The sequence below is a fragment of the Microcaecilia unicolor genome, chromosome 5 (assembly GCF_901765095.1).
Source record: "Microcaecilia unicolor chromosome 5, aMicUni1.1, whole genome shotgun sequence".
NCBI classification, from domain to species: domain Eukaryota; kingdom Metazoa; phylum Chordata; class Amphibia; order Gymnophiona; family Siphonopidae; genus Microcaecilia; species Microcaecilia unicolor.
In genome coordinates, this window is record NC_044035.1 from 220,913,170 (window position 1) to 220,934,952 (window position 21,783).

General features: G+C 41.7%; 1 protein-coding gene across 1 annotated transcript in view; it reads right to left on the reverse strand.

The window, feature by feature from the left end:
* MBTPS1 (membrane bound transcription factor peptidase, site 1) overlaps window positions 1-21,783 on the reverse strand; it is a 514,786-nt gene that overhangs the window by 375,361 nt on the left and 117,642 nt on the right. The window contains 1 exon segment of the mRNA XM_030203794.1: window positions 7,115-7,231. Coding sequence (XP_030059654.1) covers window positions 7,115-7,231 — 117 coding nt within the window.

Below are 21,783 nucleotides of genomic sequence, written 5' to 3' on the forward strand. Positions count from 1 at the left end.
CTCTCCCTCTAACCTGACAATCCTGCCCCAGAATGCTTCCAGCACTGGTCCCAACCCTATCTAAACACCCCCTCCCCCTTATAAAAAAAAAAAAAAAAAAAAGATTCCTGGGTGATCTAATGGCATACCAGGCCCCCTCCCTCCCTCCCTCCCACACAAATTCCTTGGTAGTCTAGTGGTCTTTTCTCCCCTCTTAGTCCCACAAAAACTCCCTGGTAGTCCACTGGGGCCCCCAACATACCGCCATCATGTGACGTCAAGCTCGTACCTCGGACAAGGAGCAATGCCCACTCGCTCCTGCCTCCAGGCATTGTCACCTGCAAACTAGTGGTGACCCACCTTAGGTGGTGTATCAGACAAGACAGGGCCTGTCTACCATATAAGGGAATTTGAGGAGATGCAGGAGAAATATGACCTTCCCAGTGGTAATTTTTTTGCCCTTATTTGCAGATACAGCACTACTTGACCACACAGGGTTGGCTTCAGGCAGTTCATGAAGAAACAGAATTTATGGGTGGCAGTAGGGAAAATTCATGGGCTGATTTCTATCTTGTATAAATTTATGAGGAGGAATGTGTTTCAGAAGCATTGCTTTATGATTCAGTGGGAACGAGATTCGGGAGGAGACTTGAGTGTGGGGGAGTGGAAGACTTTTTGGAATTGAAAAAAGCTGTGTGCTATTAAAAGAAAACACTTATAAAGTGGTAACTCAATGCTATTATACTCCTGAGAGGCTAAAGGCCACATTCCTAGCACTGTTTCTGACATAAGAATAGCCATACTGGGTAAGACCAATGGTCCATCTAGCCCAGTATCCTGCTTCCAACAGTGGCCAATCCAGGTCACAAGTACCTGGCAGAAACCCATATAGTAGCAACATTCCATGCTACCAATCCCAGGGCAAACAGTGGCTTCCCCCATGTCTACCTTAATAGCATACTATAGGCTTTTCCTCCAAGAACCTGTTCAAACCTTTTTTTAAACCCAGATAAGCTAATCGATGTTACTACATCCTCTGGTAAAGAGTTCCAGAGCTTAACTATTTGTTGAATGAAAAAAATATTTCTTCCTATTTGTTTTAAAAGTATTTCCATGTAATTTCATTGTGTCCCCTAGTTTTTCTACTTTTGAAAAGAGTGAAAAATAAATTCAATTATACCTGTTACACACCATTCAGGATTTGGCAGAACTCAATCATATCCCCCCCCCTCATCCATCTCTGTTCAAAGCTGAAGAGCCTTAACCTCTTTAGCCTTTCCTCACATGAGAGGAGTTCCATCACCTTTATCATTTTGGTCGCTGTTCATTGAACCTTTCCTAATGCTGCTCTATCTTTTTGATATGGCAACCAGAATTGAACACAATAATCAAGATGAGGTTGCACCATGGAGTGATACAGAGGTATTATAATATTCTTGGTCTTATTTATCCTAATAATTCCTAGCATCTTGTTTGACTATTTGGCCCCCATTGCACATTGGGCAGAAAATTTTAGAATATTGTCTACAATGACATCTAGATCCTTTTTTGGGTGCTGACTCCTAAGGTAGACCCTAGAATCAGGTAATTGATTTGGATTATTCTTCCCAATGTGCATCACTTTGCATTTGTCCACATTAAAATTTAATCTGCCATTTGGATGCCCTATCTTACAATTTCCTAAGGTCCTCCTGCAATTTTTCACAGTCCACATGTGTTTTGACAACTTTGAATAGTTTTGTGTTATCTGCAAATTTACCTTCCCTGTTTACAAAGGCATGCTAGCGGCTACTGGCGCAGTAATGCCGAAGACCCATTCATTTTGAAAGGGCTGTGTCGGCATTACCACAGAGCTTTGTAAACAGGGGGTTAATCACCTCATTAGTTCTGATTTCCAAATCATTTATAAATATGCGCTGCAGGTGTGGAAGGGATCAGGGCACCTGCTTTGGACTGTGAGTTAGCAAAGGTGGAATATGAAATATAAATAAGCCATAAACCAAGATCCAACAGTACTAGACAGAAGGTTGAGGGGACAGTTTCTCAAGGAATAAGCGAGGACTTACGTTTGTATGTTATTTTCTTGTTGACTATTGATTTGATTATTCTACTTGTGTATGGAAACTTCTTCAATAAACCTATTTATTGATAATTAAAAAAATCAAACTTCCTAGTTCTGCTATCCAAATAGGCCTTCCAAATACTTGAGGACCTGCAAGGGATTCAGGTAACTCTTGGCATAATTCACAACCCAGCCAAGATGTTCCAGAAGATCAATCACTCTGGATGTGGCTGCCTGTGAGTCCTCCTCCAAGTTGGTCTGGATCAGCCAATAATCCAAATAAAGTTGAATTTGAATATTCTTTGCAAAAAACGCTGCCTGCACCGTAAAGACCTTGGAGGTGGCCCTGCAGGTTGTTACAAGCCCAAAAACAAAGTGACCTGAACTGAAAATGTTTGACCAAGACAAAACTTTGTAACCTTCCCTGGTGGAAACATGGAAGTATGCCTCAGATAGATCAAAACTCCACCAGACTAAGCAAATGCAGGGTTTCCATGCAAAAATACAAGCCCAAGATGGCAAAGAAAGTTCCCTCCTTCTTGGGGACTACAAAATAAATGGAAAAGCATTTCCTTGCTTTCCTGCACACCTAGAGTGCTTTTGAGGTTCCTGCTCAGTTCCCCCTTTCTACTTAGTTTTTTTTTTTAAATGATTTTATTTATTACTAGTAAAAAAGGCCCGTTTCTTAACGCAATGAAACGGGCGCTAGCAATGTAATGAGTTCCTGCCATTAATGTTTCCACGGTTGTATTCTGAATATAATTGTTGTTTACATGTGTAAGATTTCTTTATATACAATATTTTTTGTGTAAACTGTGTTACAATGTGGTAAAAGTTTTCCTTGTTCAGGCCCTTCAATCAGTTTAACAATCACATCAGAAGAGCTCCTTACTCCTGAGAATGCAACATACAGTTGCCCATGTGAGAGACTGAGAGTGACAGTGTGTTTTACAGACAGTGTAAGAGAGAGATACACAGAGTGATTGTGTGTGTGTGTGTATGTGTGAGTGACGTGGTGATTAAATGTTTGTCTTCCCTTCCGTTCTGTGCACTTGCCTCCACTGATGTTTGTACCTCCCTGTATATGATTGTTTGTTAGAGATTCAATCCACTCCACTTCCCTCCTCCAAGTTCCGTTCTGTCTGATTGGTTCTTCGTTGACAGTGAGAGCCAATGAAACGCTGAACTACAAACTTACGAACCCTACACTGCCACAGTGCCACAGAGTCAGCTTCAGAATGTTGGAGGTGCTTTTTATTATATAGGATTAATGCTAACCTCATTGCCTCTAAGCTTTAGCTCTTTTAACTTTTTTTTCCTTAATAAATCTGAGAGAGTAAAGGGTGGAGAAAACACTACCTACTCACCCCATGAAGGTTGTGGACCCAAGGACCACGAGCATGACAAACCACACCAAAGAAAAACCAGCTCAAAGTACCATTGACTTAAAAAGAAAAGAAAAATAAAGTTTGACTAGGACAAGGTTCCATAAACCAGTCTGAGAGCCCACTCCTGGCCAACAGGCTTGACCAGCAGGCACAGGCTATAGACCGCACCATAGGGAGTAAGCTCTCCTGAAGAATCCTGCTGCACCAGTCCAGTCAGCAACATCTGTTAGAGGCAGAAAAACTGACAAGTCCAGGCTGTATCAATCCTTATACCAGTAATATCACTAGAAAGTTCAGCTTCTCTGCCTCTATCTACTGAAAGTAAGACATAACCTGTCAGCCTGGACTGCTCTAGCAGGATGAAGAGGAATCTGTCTTCTATTTCTCAATCAGTTTACGGTATAATCCAGTCATCCACCTTGGGACCCACTCCAAGACTATTTATGAGCGTTCTATGTGAGACACCATCAAAATCATCAATGAAATCCAAAATATACCATATCCAGTGTCTGCCCTAATTCAATTCTCAACTCACAATTTTAAAAATTGATCAGTTTTTTTTTATCTGACATGAAACAGCATTAGGAAATCAAGTCCTACAATCCACAGGATTTAAGATGCTTCATTATCTTTTCCTTCAGAAAGATCTCAGTTAGTTTTCTGATCACAGAAGTAAGTCTAACCAGCTGGTAATTTCCAACCTCCTCCCCCAGTACCATATTTATGAAGAGGGACAAAATCGAACCCTTTTCAGTCCTGAGGACCCATGCTTGCCAGAATTTCTATTGACACTTGTCACTTACCTGTACATCAGAAATTCTCTCTTTACATTTAAGTACCAGGTTCAGAATTTTTTCTTCCCTTGTATGTATAATTACCATTCATCTGAGGAAAGCATCTGGAAAGGTGTGCAAGCTCTCTCTTCTTCTAGATAGGGCCTACCAAGCCACAATTAGCATAATAAAACATCCCATCACCACCACCATCTCTTCCTTTCATTCCCATAGCTTTTGGATGTTTCCAACCAGAACTCTATTTAGTTCCTCCTGACCTAGAGGTCTACGGACCACACCAGTAGAGAAGTGGAGTGGAGTGGAGGAGTGGCCTAGTGCTTAGGGTGGTGGACTTTGGTCCTGGGAAACTGAGGAACACAGGCAGCTCCTTGTGACTCTGGGAAAGTCACTTAACCCTCCATTGCCCCATGTAAGCCGCATTGAGCCTGCCATGAGTGGGAAAGCGCGGGGTACAAATGTAACAAAAAAAAAAGTGACTCACAGCATCTTTTTCCATATACCACCTATATGTAAGTTGCTTTGATTTTTTTTTTCGTTAAAAAAAAAAAAAAAGCTATCCCCTTTTTTCTCCCATCCCTACCCTTTCAGATTTTATTATTGTACATTTACAAGCACCAATTTATTATCCTAGTGCTGATTATAGTCGTTGGTGAGGCCCCACCTGGAGTATTGTGTTCAGTTTTGGAGGCCGTATCTTGCTAAGGATGTATAAAGAATTGAAGCGGTGCAAAGAAAAGCTACGAGGATGGTATGGGATTTACGTTACAAGACGTACGAGGAGAGACTTGCTGACCTGGACATGTATACCCTGGAGGAAAGGAGAAACAGGGGTGATATGATACAGACGTTCAAATATTTGAAAGGTATTAATCCGCAAACGAACCTTTTCCGGAGATGGGAAGGTGGTAGAACGAGAGGGCATGAAATGAGATTGAAGGGGGGCAGACTAAAGAAAAATGTCAGGAAGTATTTTTTCACGGAGAGGGTGGTGGATGCTTGGAATGCCCTCCCGCGGGAGGTGGTGGTGGAGAGGAAAACGGTAACAGAATTCAAACATGCGTGGAATAAACATAAAGGAATCCTGTTCAGAAGGAAGGGATCCTCAGGAGCTTAGCCTTGAATGGGTGGCAGAGACGGTTGGGAGGCGGGGCTAATGCTGGGCAGACTTATACGGTCTGTGCCAGGGCTGGTGGTTGGGAGGCGGGGATAGTGCTGGGTAGACTTATACGGTCTGTGCCAGAGCCGGTGGTGGGAGGCAGGGCTGGTGGTTGGGAGGCGGGGATAGTACTGGGCGGACTTATACGGTCTGTGTCCTGAAAAAGACAGGTACAAATCAAGGTAAGGTATACACAAAAAACTAGCACATATGAGTTTATCTTGTTGGGCAGACTGGATGGACCGTGCAGGTCTTTTTCTGCCGTCATCTACTATGTTACTATGTTACAGTCCCATAAACAGAAACAGTATTCAGATCTGCCTCTACTATGTGTGTACAAATTTGGAATTTTATTTCTTGAACTAAAAGCATCTGTGCCCATAGCCTTCCAGCTATTTCTTCTTTGCTATCTATGCTCTCTACAGCCTCATATCTGCTGCTTTCATATACCCAGTTACTCAAGAATTCAGTACAGAGGTCCTCTGTGTTTTTCCTTACATCAGTCATTTGCTGCTGCCAGGAAGGACTACCCTGTGATTTCAATAGTGTGCACTTCAAATAGTGAATTTTAAAACAGTATATTCCATTCAAAATTACTCAACAGTGTACAAACCAAAGATCTACTGTTCATATGACAAAACAGAATCTTCCAAATGATGCAACTGTGCTCACTCAACTGACTACATCAGCTCATGTAAGGGTGCTTTTACTAAGCTGTGGTAAAAGGTTGCCTTTTTTTCTCATCAAGAAATGGCCATGCGGTAAGTGAACCACTTACCACATGGCCATTTTGGGGGAAGGGGGGCAGCACTTATCGCTAACCAGGCAGCTCACTGTGCTGCCCGATTTCCACTGGGTAAACACTGGCGCTACAAAAATAGAAAATATTATACCGGAAATGGCACGCACTGGAGGGTGGCAATTACTGCTGGGCTCCTGCGGTAGCCCGGTGGTAATTCCGGATTAGCACGCGGCAAGCTCATTGCCACACACCAACTGTTTAGTAAAAGGGTTCTATAGTCACTTGAGTGAGCAAAGTTTCATCGTTTGGAGAATTCTATTTTGTCATATAAGAAATAGATCTTTGCTCTGTACACTTTTAAGGAGTAATTTTGAAAGGAAGATACTATTTTAACATTCACTATTTGAAGTGCACACTATTGAAATCACGGGTTAGTCCTTTCTAGCAGCAGTTGAGAGAAAATGGACTGTTTCTGAGTTTGCAATCTTTCTCTTTTCATCTGCTCTAGTCTAAACAAGCGATTTTAAGATCCACTATAAATTGATTGCCTTGCTAGAGTAGATAAGTATTGCTTTCTTTTCTTCAACAGCAACTGAAGAACATTTAACAGTGTGTGATGATGGTGGGTTCTAACCTCTCCTCTGCTTTGGAAGGTTGGAGGGTCTGAGCACATTTCACATATTTTAATATGTATTTTGTCATTATATTATTTTCTGTGTTATATATTGAAATTTGATGACATCCTCATGTTTTCTTGAATTGAATCATAGAAGAATGACATCCTATGCGCCTAGAATGCTCACATTCAAAACGTGCATAAACAGACTAAAGGATAAAAGAAATATGAGGCAAAACTAGATAGAGAACTTTTTTTTTTCATTTGAGCTTAAAAAAAAACAATATCTAATTACATTGGAAACAGCACATTTTAAAAAGGTACAGCTCAACAATGTTGACTACTGTTACAGAATTTCATGTGCTGCTTGTACAAACCTTATCGACAAAGGGATGATCCATAAAGTCAGGTCCACCAATACTGAGATTTAACACATCTATCTTCTTTAAAATGGCATAGTTAAAGGCATCCAGAAACCAAGATGTATACGAGACCTGTTCATTAAAAACAACATTTTGTCAAATATGTAACCAACTCAGATTTTGCATTACAATCCTGCCAAGATCACAATGCAGCCTTTGAAGCACTGTATGAGCCATGAACAAATCTTTTTATAATACCAACAGAAATAAAATAGGAAGGTGTCCTTACAAATCAGTGACACCGTGAGCAACCACTTTGATGACATACCGATTAGTTCTATATCAAGTTTTCAATAAACTAAACTAATGGTGGTAGTCCTATTATTAGGTTTTACTTTGCTGTTCTCACCTCATTTATTGTATATTTATATTTGGTCATTTTTACTATTGTTATGTTGTTAACAAAATTGTAAGTTTTATGTTAAACTGTACCTGCTGAACACTGCCTTGGGTGAATCTCTTCATAAAGGTGGTTAATACATTCTAATAAATAAACTAACAGAAGTAAGATATATGAAAATCAGGCAAAATTACAACACAGAAACAAACAATATATAAGCAGACTATCAAGCTCATTTTCAAAGCACTTAGTCTCCCAAAGTTCCATAGAAACCTATGGAACTTAGCCTCCCAAAGTGCTTTGAAAATATGCCTCCATATGGCCTACCCATCCATACCACAACTCTTATTACCAGTGCTAACCACCATAGAATTTCTTTGTAGCATTTTATTTCCTTCATTTTTTGAACAAAACTCCAAGAGACCAATTTATTTGTTAATACTCTAAATTGGAATAAAATTATTAATACGCTAAATTTGAATAAAATTATAAGCTCTATGTATACTTATTATAATAGCTGACTCCAACCACTCTTTCCTCAGGCTTTGACAACCAGGCTAGTCTCTGATGCACAAAGGGTATCTAAAATTACTGATATTTTAATTTCAATGGAAGAAGGGGAAAACCTTTCCTATAATGCAGATAGGGCTTGTATTTATACATATTTATTAGTTGTAAAATTGGCTGTTTATTTTTCAGCTAATTGAGGGGGGGGGGGGGGCGATTTACAAAAAAAAATATTGGTGCTTATTTGTGTTTTTACATCACAAGTAGGCACCTTTTACAGTGGAATTAAAAACATGTATGTTTCTGTCACTTGAGTCAATAGCACAGAAAAGGCACAAACACTGGGTGGAGAGTGCAAGAAATGCCAACGAAGAGGTGTTTTTCCAGTGTTTACGTCATCAATACCTATATTATTTGCATCAGGATGTTTTATCTGTGCTCATGAGTTAAAACCTAAAATCAGATGCAGGGGCAGCCCAAGGTAATCTGCCGCATGAGGCAGGGATTGAATGGGATCCATCCCCCACCCCCCCACCCCCCCAAGTCCATCTTTCCATACTCTCTCTGCCAACTCCCTCCCTCCCCCTAGCGGCAGTCTGGCATCTCCACCCTTTCCTTCCTCCCTCCAAACCCTTCCCCAAGCATACTTTTTTTTTCTCTCTCTTTTCAAAAATCGTCAGCTACAGCAATCCCCATACACTGCCCTGCCGCTGGTACCGGCATCTCCTTTGTACTGTGACCCGCCTTTGAGAAAACATAGGCAGCCCGCAGTACGGAGGAAGTGCCGGTGGCAGGGCAGCGTATGGAGATCACTGACACTGCCAACTTTTGAAAAACAAAAAAAGATGGTAGACTGGGGAGGGGAGTTGAGGAAGGAAGGGGGGGGGGGGAGATGCTGCTGCATAAAGAGTGCCGCCTAAGGCCCCCTGCCTCAGTTGGTCTAATGGTAGGGGCTGCCACAGCATGTTTCTTGGCCCTCAATTTCAACTGTAGCTGGATACTCAAAATTGTGCCCTCTATGTCAAAGAACATTCGGAAGCCTATGCTCCTAAGTTGAACTCCACTTACAATACGAGTTAAGAAGGCTGGACATTGTCACTCGAAGGATAGAAGTCTCCTCTCACAATTAGAGGGAACTATAACAGCGTTTTGAATGCAGCAGTCTGTTTCATCTTTAGAGCAAGGAGTCTGGAGAGCGGGAGTAGCTGCAGTTAGCTGCATGGATGCTACAGAGCAAGGAGTGCTGCATCTTAGTGATAAGCCTGGCCATTTGATATAAACTGCAATCATCTCACAAGTCAGCTAGACAAGATGCAAAAAAAGGGTGGCATAGAAGATCTAAGAAATATGGACAGAAGAGACCTTTCTACAGGATGGTACAGAGGGAAAATCTAGCTGGGGTTTCACATGTAAGAGAAAAGAGGGAATACACCAAGATGTATCCCTATATCACACCTGAGAAAACACTGTGCTAAAGTGAGGTGACTTTTCTTGAAGATTCATCCATTATCTCTCTGTCAAGGAGTACATATTTTTTTGCAAACTATTTTCTTGAGAAGGAGAGCATGTAAATCTCCCTATTTATATCTCCAGCTAGGGGAAATACCGCTCAGTAAATTAGTAGAAGCAAACAAAACTGGTGTTTATTATCTAGAGCATTATGCTGGAGGCACCTAAACTAGGTGCCCAAATATATGACGCTATAGGTTCTTTCATAGAGTGGACTGTGGTCCAAGATAATAAGGACGAAGATATCTACCTAGAAACCAACAGAAAGAAGAATCAAGAGGAAGAATAAGTAGGTCATTAGATCCACAAATTTTTAACTACAGCTTCTACTTTTAACTTTTGATTTGCTTTTACCTGTACTTAAAGGACTATATGGGGTTTTTTTTTTAATTAAAAATTAGCACGTTATCTGCAGCAGGGCCCGTAGGAATAAAATTGATCCTGTGCCAGATAATGTGGGTAATCCTTAATAAAAGGTCTCTTATACATTTTTGTGATCACCTCATAAAAAGTACTGTATTTAAATAACCCTCTTGTTTAAAAACAAATTAAGAAAATTAACTGAATATGCCTCTTAGTGCTTGCATGCCTTTTTTATGGGTTATCAATAGAAATCAAACAAAATAAAACATGGAAAAGAAAATAAGATGATACCTTTTTTATTGGACATAACTTAATACATTTCTTGATTAGCTTTCGAAGGTTGCCCTTCTTCGTCAGATCTTATTTTCTTTTCCATGTTTTATTTTGTTTGATTTCTATTGATAACCTTTAAGAGTGGACTAACATAGCTACCACACCTCTCTGCCTTTTTTATAAATTTTCTCTCCAATTTAGGTCTTGATTCCTTCTAAGCATTTGACCCCTCCCCATCCACTTCTTTTTTTTAATTTAAACTATTAGTGCACTGATTTGTTGGGGATTTTATTTGTTCTTGTTTTTAAAATTTATTTATATATTTCAATTTTGCAATCGAGCATAAATTCTTGTACAGAACCCCCCCCCCCCCCCCCCCCCCCCCCCCCCCCAAACTATTTACAAGTCAGCTGTCGGTGAATCAGTTTCCAATCCAGTCCACCACTTTAGGTCCTAAGTTCAGCCCTCTCAGCTTATTAGTGAGTCTTCAGTCAGGAACCATACCCAAAGGTTTTGCTGAAATCCAAGAAGATTACATCTAGCACAAGTCATTTATCCATTATCCAAGACAGCTCCAAGGGGAGATGGGAGAATATATGAGAATTAATTGCCTGCTGTCCTCGGAGAATAACTGCTACATCTTCACTTTCTCTGAGGACAAGCAGGCCAGTTGATTCTCACATGTGTGAATCTCTAGAAACCAGGCTCACCGAAAACAACAGTATTAGAACAATAGGAACTTGCTACGGTGAGGTCAAAAAGTTAATCAACCTGAAACTATATACAAACTGTGTGATAGTGCAGCCTATGTTGAAGCCTTGCAAATCTCTTCTAGAGAGGCTATCTCAACTGGGCTACTGCCACCGCCAAGGTTCTGACATTATGAGACTTGACATGACCCTTAAGAGTCAGTCCGGCTAGGGCATAAGTGAAAAATGCAATCCGCCAGCCAACTGGAGATTGTGCATTTTCCGATGGCGACCCCCATCCTGTTGGGATCAAAAGAAACAAAAAGTTGGGTGGACTGTCTGTAGGGCCAAATCCGCTCCAGGTAAAAGGCCAATGATCGCTTGTAGTCCAAGGTATGCAGTGCGCTTTCATCAGGATAAGCATGAAGTTTGGGAAAAAATGTCAGAAGAACGATAAACTGATTGAGATGGAACTCTTGATACTTCGTTAGGCAGGAACTTAGGGTGTGAGTAGAGAACTACTCTATTATGATGAAATTTTGTATAAGATGGATTCGCTACTAGGGCCTGAAGCTCACTGATTCTGCGAGCTGAAGTAATTGCCACCAAAAATAAGAGCTTGCAGGTCAAGTACTTCGGTGGACAGGAATCAAGTGGCTCAAAGACAGCTTTCATTAGCTGAGTAAAAATGACGTTGAGGCCCCATGACACAGGCGGAGGCTTAATAGGGGGCTTTGTCAAAAGCAAACCTCTCATGAAGTGAACAACTAGAGGCTGCCAGAGATGGGCTTACCTTCCAAACATTGATGATATGCACTAATCGCACTGAGGTGAACCCTTTCATAGTTGGTCTTAAGACAAGACTCAGAAACATGCAGAAAGTATTCAAGCGGGGTCTGCTTAGGGCAAGAAAGAGGATCTAGGGCCTTGTGAGAGCATCAGAGGGCAAACCTCCTCCATCTGAAAGAATTACATCTTTTGGGAAGCCAGCAAGACTTGGAGATACCCTCTGGTAGATTCAAGGAAGCAAATTCTAATCTCTCCACATCCAGGCTGTGAGGGCCAGAGATTGGCGGTTGGGATATAGATCACTCAATCTGCGTTATGAGGGTTGGAAAACACTCCAATCTCCAAGGCTCTTCAGAGGATCAGAGCCGCCAAGAGACAGGGCGCCCTCCCCCCCCACCCCACCACTCAGGCTACCCCGCCCTCTTTCCTGTTTCCGATTCCCTTCCTTTCTACTCCTCCCTCAGTCTGTCACTCTCTTGATCCTGTGTGCCGGGATCCGGGTTTTCATATTAACGTAATCACCCAGATCCTGAGAAACAGGAGAAGGAGAGAGACAGACTGAGGGAGCAGAACCTTCTGCCTGCCTCCGGAAGCCTTACCAGCACTGGGGAATCTTGCTCCTCCTGCCCAACCCCTCGGCAGTCCTGCAGAGGATAATGCCGGAAGAAGCAGAAACCAGATTTGTCTAAGCCAATATGGGAATATGAGGATCATGGACCCTCGGTCTTGCTTGAGTTTCATTAAAGTCTTCCCCATGAGAGGGATGAAAGGATACACATACAGAAGGCTGTTCTCCCAAAACAAGGAAGGCATCAGATGCTAGTCTGTCATGTGCTCTGAGCCTGGAACAGTACTGAGGGACTTTGTGATTGTAAGGAGTGAAAAAGAGATCTACCAAGGGGGTGCAGCACACTCAGAAAATCTCTCGGGCAACGCCTGTGCTGAGTGACCACTCGTGCAGTTCCATTACCCTGCTCAATTGGCCAGGCTGTTAGATTTTCCCGCCAGGTAAATGGCTCTGAGAACTATCCCTTTCTGGATAGCTACTGCCAAATCTGGAGGGCCTCTTGACACAGAGGGCACGATCCAGTACCCCCCCCCCCCCCCCCCCGCTTGTTGGTGTAATACATTGCAACCTGATTGTCCACTTGAATGAGTATAGTTTGGCTGACTTCTGAAAGCTTTCAGAGTGTTCCAGACTGCCCGTAGCTCCAGAAGGTTGATATGAAGATCTGCCTCCTTAGTTGACTAAACACCCCAAGTGTGAAGCCCATCTAAGTGAGTTCCCTAACCCATCATCAGCACCTTCTGGGGCTGAGGAATTTGAAATGGAAGTCCCATTGTCAAACTGGATTGAATTGGTCACAAGAGGATGGACTGAATCAGCTCTGGGGTTACACTGATGACATCTGCTAGGTTCCTGAACACTTGACACCACTGGGAAGCTAGGGTCCACTGGGCAGGTCTCATTGGAGACGTGCCAAAGGAGTGACATGTACAGTGGAAGCCATGTGGCCAAGCAACCTCAACATCTGCTGAACTGTGACCTGCTGGCCTGCTTGAACTCAAGTGGCGAGGGCACAGAGAGAAAGGCAGGGCTCCAATGAATCCAATTGTTGAACTGAGAGCAGATGGACTTGGGGTAGGTTAAAACGAACCCTAGTAGCTCTAGTACCAGAATAGTTCTCCACAGACCCCTAAGCACAGTCCTTCGATGTGCTCTTAACAACCAATCATCTAGGTGGGGAAACACATGGACTCCCAGTCCGCGTAGTGACACTGTGACTATCACTAAAAATTTGGTGACTACCCTAGGAGCTGACGCGAGGCCAAACAGCAACACACGGTACAAAATGATGTGTTCTCAGCAGAAATCTGACATATCTCATGTGACCTGGAAGTATCAGGATATGCATATAGCCATCCTCTAAATCCAGAGATCATAGCGAATCTTGAGCCTGAATCATTGGGAGAAGAGTACCCACGGAAACCATCCTGAATTTTTCTTTGACCAGGAATTTAATCTAGGATGGGATGATCATGTTACTCCAATCTTGAAATCACTGCATTAGCTCCCTGTAAAATTTTGCACTGAATTTAAAATTTTATCGCATTTTCAAAATATTGAATGGTAATATTTTACCAACTCACCACACTAAGGTGTTATCAACCTACTCACTCTCTGAAATCATCTCAGAAACAGCTACTTGATGTGCCTTCATTTCATCAGGTTTATTTAAAAGAATGTAGATCATCCATTTTCTACATCAAAGGTCCGAAATTATGGAATGCTTTATCCGTTGAACATTCAATACAAAATATGGACCAGTATAAAAAAAGCAATGAAAACTCATTTATTTCTTCAGGCCTTTGGCTCCTCTGATGTATAAATTATTTTAATACCATGTAAATTTTAATCTGCTGTATGTTTGAATTGTAGAGTTTTTTGGTATAGTTTGTTATGTAAAGAAATAACTATTATTGCTTTGTTTTTTAATATTTTGTATGTGATTGGTTCCCCACTTAGACTTTTAAAGGTATAGCGGGTTATAATAAAGCATTATTATTATTATCCTCCTGTCTTCTTCGGCACAAGGAAGTACCTGGAATAGAATCCCTTCCTTTCTTCCCCTGGTGAAATGGGTTCAACCATATGGGCCTTTAGAAGGGCGTACAATTCCTCTGCAAGTACCTCCTTGTGAAGCGAGCTGAAGAGGCTCTCATAGGGCAATCTGGTGGTCCTTGACGTCAATACAAGGCCAACTGAGACAGATTATTTGAAGAACCCACAGTTAGAAGCTACAAGGGGCCATCTTTCTTGGAAAAAAAATTCAGTCTCCCCTCCCCCCCACCTGTAGGTCATCTGGGACGGTTACTTGTATGGTGGCTATGCTCTGCTGAAGCCAGTCAAAAACTCATCCCTTGTTTTGACTGGGGAGCTGGTTGGGTCTTAGGCACACACTGTTGACATGAACAAGCATGCTGGCGCTGAGCTTGCTCAGGGGAGCAAAAACGAGTGTACCTACACCTCTTGAGTAATAAGGACTCCGACTTGCAAAAAAACCTTCCTAAATAATGAGCATGTAGAAGGCGCTCGTCGGGAGAGAATATCGAAGGTATCAGTGTGGTTTCTGATGAGGTCCATGACCTCCCCCACCTTCTCTCCAAAAAGATTATTTCTATGGCTGGTGGACAAAATTGCAGTCAAACAAAATAAATCCAAAATGGTCAATAGGCAGGAAAGAACAACACTTCACTAGTGTAATAATGGTAGTTGCCCAACATAAGTAATAAATCCAATCTCCAAGGGTGGAAAAACAATAAAAAGACAAAAGTGCATAGAAAGAATAGGCGGCCCATGGTAGTTCATCGCCCTGCTGTCAGACTGCGGCAGTGTCCCTAAGTACATGATGCTGATAAATGTCCCAGAGAGTTTATCTGGGGCATAAGAAGGAAACCAAAATAGGTGGAAAAGAACCAGATACTGCACTGCCAGTACAATTGCTGACGTGACCTGTATTCTGCGCGAGGTGTCGCTTTCTGTACTCCCGGAAATAAAACTGAAAGGAGCAGCGGATCCATCCCAATGTCCCAGGGCTGACTGGGTTGGCTGACTAGAAATTAAACTGGAATAGCCAGGTGGTCTTTAGGTTTCTTCCAATAGTACAGTGAACTCATGCTGAATAAGCCCTCATAATAACTACTAGGAGGCACGGTATTGCAACAGAAGAAAAGGGCTCTCTGCATCAATAAATGACCAAGGGACACTCAGGACTCGAGTTCGGTCCTACTGTAGAAACACCATTAACTCCAACCCATCCACATATTGCTTAGGTGCTTCCACAGTAGCACCTGGTTCTGATGATGAACCTGAAGGCAAGGCAGGTAGAGCAAAGCAAATCGGATCTTGGCTGCAAACAATGTGGAACAGATCGGAGCATAACTGTACTGTTTGGAGGCAACCCCCGTGGTGTAATCTTGAAAATATAAAACCTTCTTATTTTCATAGGTCAGTGTTTTACCCTCTCTGAGCCTGCAGAATGGCCCACTTTATGAGCATAGTTTAGGATCTTCAGAATGACTATGCAGGATGGTGCATTCGCTAATTTTTGTGCTCCCAACCTGTATGCATGTTCGACACTTAGTGGGCCCAGATGGTCTGAGAGATCAAGCTCATGGGGAAACCAGGCCTCCAGAAAGCTGCTCAGCTCACTCTAAAATTTCAACCTGGGGAGCCCCTCCAAGCGAAGATTGCTCCTCTGGGAGCGATTTTCCAAATCTTCTAGCTTATCCTGACAAAGTGTTAAGACTTTTTGCAGCTAAGAACAAGAAGTTTCCACAACACGTACCCAGTCCTCCAGCTCTCCTAAACGGTGTTGGTACTGGGTGACATCCAGATAAGATCTTCTAAGGTAGTATGCACTTTGTCCAGTTTTTCTTCTAAGGGAGCAAGGTGTTTGTCTAGCAGCGGCCCTATCATAGCAGCCACTTCCACTGCAATTTCCGATACCCAGACTGAGCTCGGTGACTGACCCACTGGGCTAGGGGAGCCACCCTTTTCTCTTCAGCTGGGCATGCTTCACCTTTATCTTTTCTTACCGATTTAGAGGTCATCCTGGTAAGAGAAAAAGGAGCTGCGATATCCCAACACTGTCAGCCTGCAATCAGGCACTCAGTAGGGAGAAACGAAGGCGCTTTGATACAGCAAAGTGGATTTTAAAAAGAAGTGGCAGGAGAGGCTCCAACTAGCATCCTCTTCCTTGCATGGAATCACGTGATCCCCTTCCGAGAGGTCTTTATATGATGGAGTTTTAGGTAATATTGATGCATCATTGTTTTTGTTGTTAAGCCTGTTTGCAGACTGTTCTTGGTTATATATTTCTGTGGTAAAGAAAAATAAAAAAAATATTCAAGTTAAAAAAAAAGATTGCCAGCTGAATATATGGAGGACAGAATTCTATTCCAATTTTGAAATTACTGTGGTATAAGTACATTGAAATTACTGTGGTATAAGTACATAAGTATTGCCACACTGGGACAGACCAAAGGTCCATCAAGCCCAGCATCCTGTTTCCCACAGAAGCCAATCCAGGTCACAAATACCTGGAAAGATCCCGAAAAAGTTCAATACATTTTATGCTGCTTATCCCAGAAATAAGCAGTGGATTTTCCCCAAGTCAATTTAATAATAGTCTATGGACTTTTCCTTTAGGAAGCCGTCCAGACCTTTTTTAAACCTCGCTAAGCTAACCGCCGTTACCACATTCTCTGGCAACAAATTCCAGAGTTTAATTACATGTTGAGTGAAATACAGTTTTCTCCGATTCATATTAAATTTACTAGTAGTTTCATTGCATGCCCCCTAGTCCTAGTATTTTTGGAAAGAATAAACAAATAATTCACGTCTACCCGTTCACTCATTATTTTATAGACCTCTATCATATCTCCCCTCAGTCATCTTTTCTCCAAGCTGAAGAGCCCTAGATGCTTCAGCCTTTCCTCATAGGGAAGTCGTCCCATTTTCGTCGTATCTTGGAGTTTTGTTGGACTTATCATTGAATATATGAATGCAATTAAAGAGTTTTAAAAAACAATTTAAAGTTGAAACTGATGTAATGTGAAGCCTCTGGGAACTGCTAGATTTTAACAATTTGAAGATGGTAAATCAGAAATTTGATAGTATGTCACCTTATTTGAGAATGTTACACTGGATTCCTATGTGTCAGAGGATTTTTTTTTTCAAAACCATTGTGCTTACTATTTCCAGTAGTCTATGGATTTTCTTCAGAACTACAATTTTTGGGGCATGCCAAGGAGGTTCCAGCAGTGTCTAAGAGGCCTGCTCCCACATCCATGAACCTTTCCAGTTGCACGATCAATTTGTAGAATACCAATTAAGGGTATTTGTGTGCATACTACAAAGTAGTACCAATTAACACTGATTACAGCCAATTACTCACATACCTGGAACCATTCTTTAACTTGGGCATGCAAGTTTATAGTTTTCAAGGGAATGGATCAATTTATGGCAGAGAAACTCCCATTACCTTTATGGGCAACTCATTGAATACTACTTCGTTTGGTCATAAGTACATAAGTAATGCCATACTGGGAAAAGACCAAGGGTCCATCGAGCCCAGCATCCTGTCCACGACAGCGGCCAATCCAGGCCAAGGGCACCTGGCAAGCTTCCCAAACGTACAAACATTCTATACATGTTATTCCTGGAATTGTGGATTTTTCCCAAGTCCATTTAGTAGCGGTTTATGGACTTGTCCTTTAGGAAACCGTCCAACCCCTTTTTAAACTCTGCTAAGCTAACCGCCTTCACCACTTTCTCTGGCAACGAATTCCAAAGTTTAATTATACGTTGGGTGAAGAAAACTTTTCTCCGATTTGTTTTAAATTTACTACACTGTAGTTTCATCGCATGCCCCCTAGTCCTAGTATTTTTGGAAAGCGTGAACAGATGCTTCACAGCCACCTGTTCCACTCCACTCATTATTTTATATACCTCTATCACGTCTCTCCTCAGCCGTCTCTTCTCCAAGCTGAATAGCCCTAGCCTCCTTAATCTTTGTTCATAGGGAAGTCGTTCCATCCCCGCTATCATTTTAGTCACCCTTCACTGCACCTTTTCCAATTCTACTATATCTTTCTTGAGATGCGGCGACCAGAATTGAACACAATACTCAAGGTGCGGTCGCACCAGGAAGCGATACAACGGCATTATAACATCCTCGCACCTGTTTTCCATACCTTTCCTAATACCCAACATTCTATTCGCTTTCCTAGCCGCAGCAGCACACTGAGCAAAAGGTTTCAGTGTATTATCGACAACGACACCCAGATCCCTTTCTTGGTCCGTAACTCCTAATGTGGAACCTTGCATGACGTAGCTATAATTCGGGTTCTTTTTTCCCACATGCATCACCTTGCACTTGCTCACATTAAACGTCATCTGCCATTTAGCCGCCCAGTCTCCCAGTCTCGTAAGGTCCTCTTGCAATCCTTCACAATCCTGTCGCGATTTAACAACTTTGAATAACTTTGTGTCATCAGCAAATTTAACCACCTCGCCAGTTACTCCCATCTCTAAATCATTTATAAATATATTAAAAAGCAGCGGACCCAGCACAGACCCCTGAGGAACCCCACTAACTACCCTTCTCCATTGTGAATACTGCCCATTTAATCCCACTCTCTGTTTCCTATCCTTCAACCAGTTTTTAATCCACAATAGGACATTTCCTCCTATCCCATGACCCTCCAATTTCCTCTGTAGCCTTTCATGAGGTTCCTTGTCAAACGCCTTTTGAAAATCCAGATACACAATATCAACCGGTTCCCCTTTGTCCACATGTTTGTTTACTCCTTCAAAGAATTGAAGTAAATTGGTCAGGCAAGATTTCCCCACACAAAAGCCGTGCTGACTTGGTCTCAGTAATCCATGTCCTCGGATGTACTCTGTAATTTTGTTTTTAATAATAGCCTCTACCATTTTCCCCGGCACTGATGTCAGACTCACCGGTCTATAATTTCCCGGATCTCCGCTGGAGCCTTTTTTAAAAATCGGCGTTACATTGGCCACCCTCCAATGTCACTCGGCCCATTTGCGTCATTCTCTAATTTTCCAACCTCCTTGCTCTCAAGGAGTCAGTTTTTTTGCATATTTTTAATACTTTATACTCTTTTTCTATAGTTGCTTTATGGACTTCTCTACCCTCTATGATTAGATTGGAATCCTCTTATTTGGTATTTCATAAAATATGGAAGACTTTATTTGATAGTGGGTGATTGGGCTGGTTGCTGATTATATGATTCATATATGATCTTTATTTGTTGTATTTTTTGCTTTTGTATCTTGTAAACCGCATTGAACCCATATGGGGATATAGCAGAATATAAGTACATTATTGATATTGATCTAGTTTTGTTTCATTTAACTATTGTGATACTCTTTTCTTAGAACTTCATTTCTATTGTTTTCCTTCCCTGCAGGTTGCTCAAAGTTTAGCTTCACGCTTGTTAATGGGTGCTACTTGATTTGAGCATATTTCACCAATTTTGGCAAAGTTACTTTATATTCCTGCTTTTTGAAGCACACAGTTTAAAATATTGACTTTGATACATAAAGCATCCCTCTCATCTTCTTTAAGGTTGTACTGCACATCAAAGTTCTTATGCACTTTGAGTAAAAATCTACTAGAAGTTCCCACTTACAAATCTGGCTTGAGGATTATTTTTCCTCCGTTTTCTATGTTACAGATCCTATATTATTGAACTCTCTACTGATTCAGCTAAAGTTATTGTCTAACCACATATTCTGAAAGCCTTTAAACGTGTTTTTCTTCCCAAGGCCTTCAATGATAATTTGCAGGAACAACTTGCAAAAACAAAATAAAGTAATTTGGAACGTGAAGACAGTGCCAGGCAGACTTTTACGGTCTGTATCCCATAAATGAGAAGACTGATTCGGATAGGCTGGAGTGGGCTTTGATGGCAACTCCAGTAGTTAGAACACAAGGACAAAGCTGGGCGGACTTCTACAGTCTATGTCTCAGAAACACCAAAAAAAGACCATGATCAAGTATATAATATCGTGTTCATTGTTGATTTTATCTTGAATTGATAATGAACATGACTGTTGGGCAGACTGGATGGACCATTCAGGTCTTTATCTGCCGTCACTTACTGTGTTAAATGGAGACTGCTGCCTCTAAAACATCAAGGAGGATGACAAAGTTTGGGTAGGCAAAGACAAGATGGCAGACCCTGCAGCTCCTAGCCCAGTGATAGCAGTGAGGGGAGGCTCTGATTATAGAACGTACACAGGCAGATGTCAAAGTACTTGAGATGAAATTTACGACCAGCTGGATTCAATGTCTCAGGCCACTTGGGACATTAGTAAACCCATGTTTGATAAAGAGGATGGATTGAGAGGTGGTGCTCAAGGAAACTAAAACAGCTACCTACCACTCGCACAGTCTAACTAGAAGATCGCAAAAATACATTCTAAGGAGTAATTTAGATCTGTAAGCATACCAAAGTCCATCCTGAATCGTGATTTGGCAAATTGCTGAACACTGGATTGCAGAGGAATTGCAGTGGGCCCATTGCTTGGGCCTAAAAAAGGCAGGACACAATAGACCATAAGTTGTACTCACAAAATTACTGAACTTCATGGTTAAAAGAGGCAGTCATGTAATCTTACAAAAATAAGAAGGAATTGAAATACAAAGGAAAGCAAGTCCTGCTTTGTCAAGATTTGGCTACACAGAGATAAAACTTCTTCTTGGTGTGTAGGAACTATAAAAAGCAAGCTAGATTCTCCCTCTAGTAACTAACGAAATTTGAGGTCAAGATCAGCTGGCGAGGCCTAGTTACAGGATGGCCTCCTAGAGCTTTTGGATCTGCACATTGTGCTTTGATGATTAATTATCCAGCATGGCTTGAGGTGAGCCTTACAACATAGCAGCAGGGCAACACTTGGAAATTCTGAGAGCCAACCACTGAGCTAGAGGATGCTCTCTTAGATCCCATGTGAATTAATGGCTAATTTAGTTTAGTTTACTAAGTTCTTGCTAAACTGCCTTTCAGTCATAAAATCAAAGCAGTGTACAATCTAAAATCAGAAAGAAAAGGAATGTCAATATAGTGAAAGACGAAAAAAATATATAGCGGACAAGGCTACTGGTCTCTTGGATCTGGAAATGCCAGAATAAGTGAGCTTTCAATACTGCTTTAAACTTGTGGAATGAACATTCCAAGTGAAGGTATAGTGGAAGAGAGTTCCATAGAGAAGGGGCAGTAAAGAAAAAGGAAGATTGATGAGTGTGGACTGAAGACGAGAACAGTGTACAGGGATAGAGAGACAATTTTCATAGGCCAAATGAGGGGCACGAGAGGGCTGATCAGGGGAAATCAGAGAAGAGAGATAGATAGGAACAACAGTGTGAAAAACTCTGTGGGTCAAGACCAGAATTTTGTATTGCAGACGAAAAGGAATAGGAAACCATTGCTGCTGGGCAAGAAGAGGAGCAACATGGTCATAACGAGATGCACGGGCAGTGTGATGAACTAACTTAGACAGAATCAGAGCATGCAGAAGGACGGTACAAGCGTTATCATCAAGAAAATATCTCAAGGAGCAG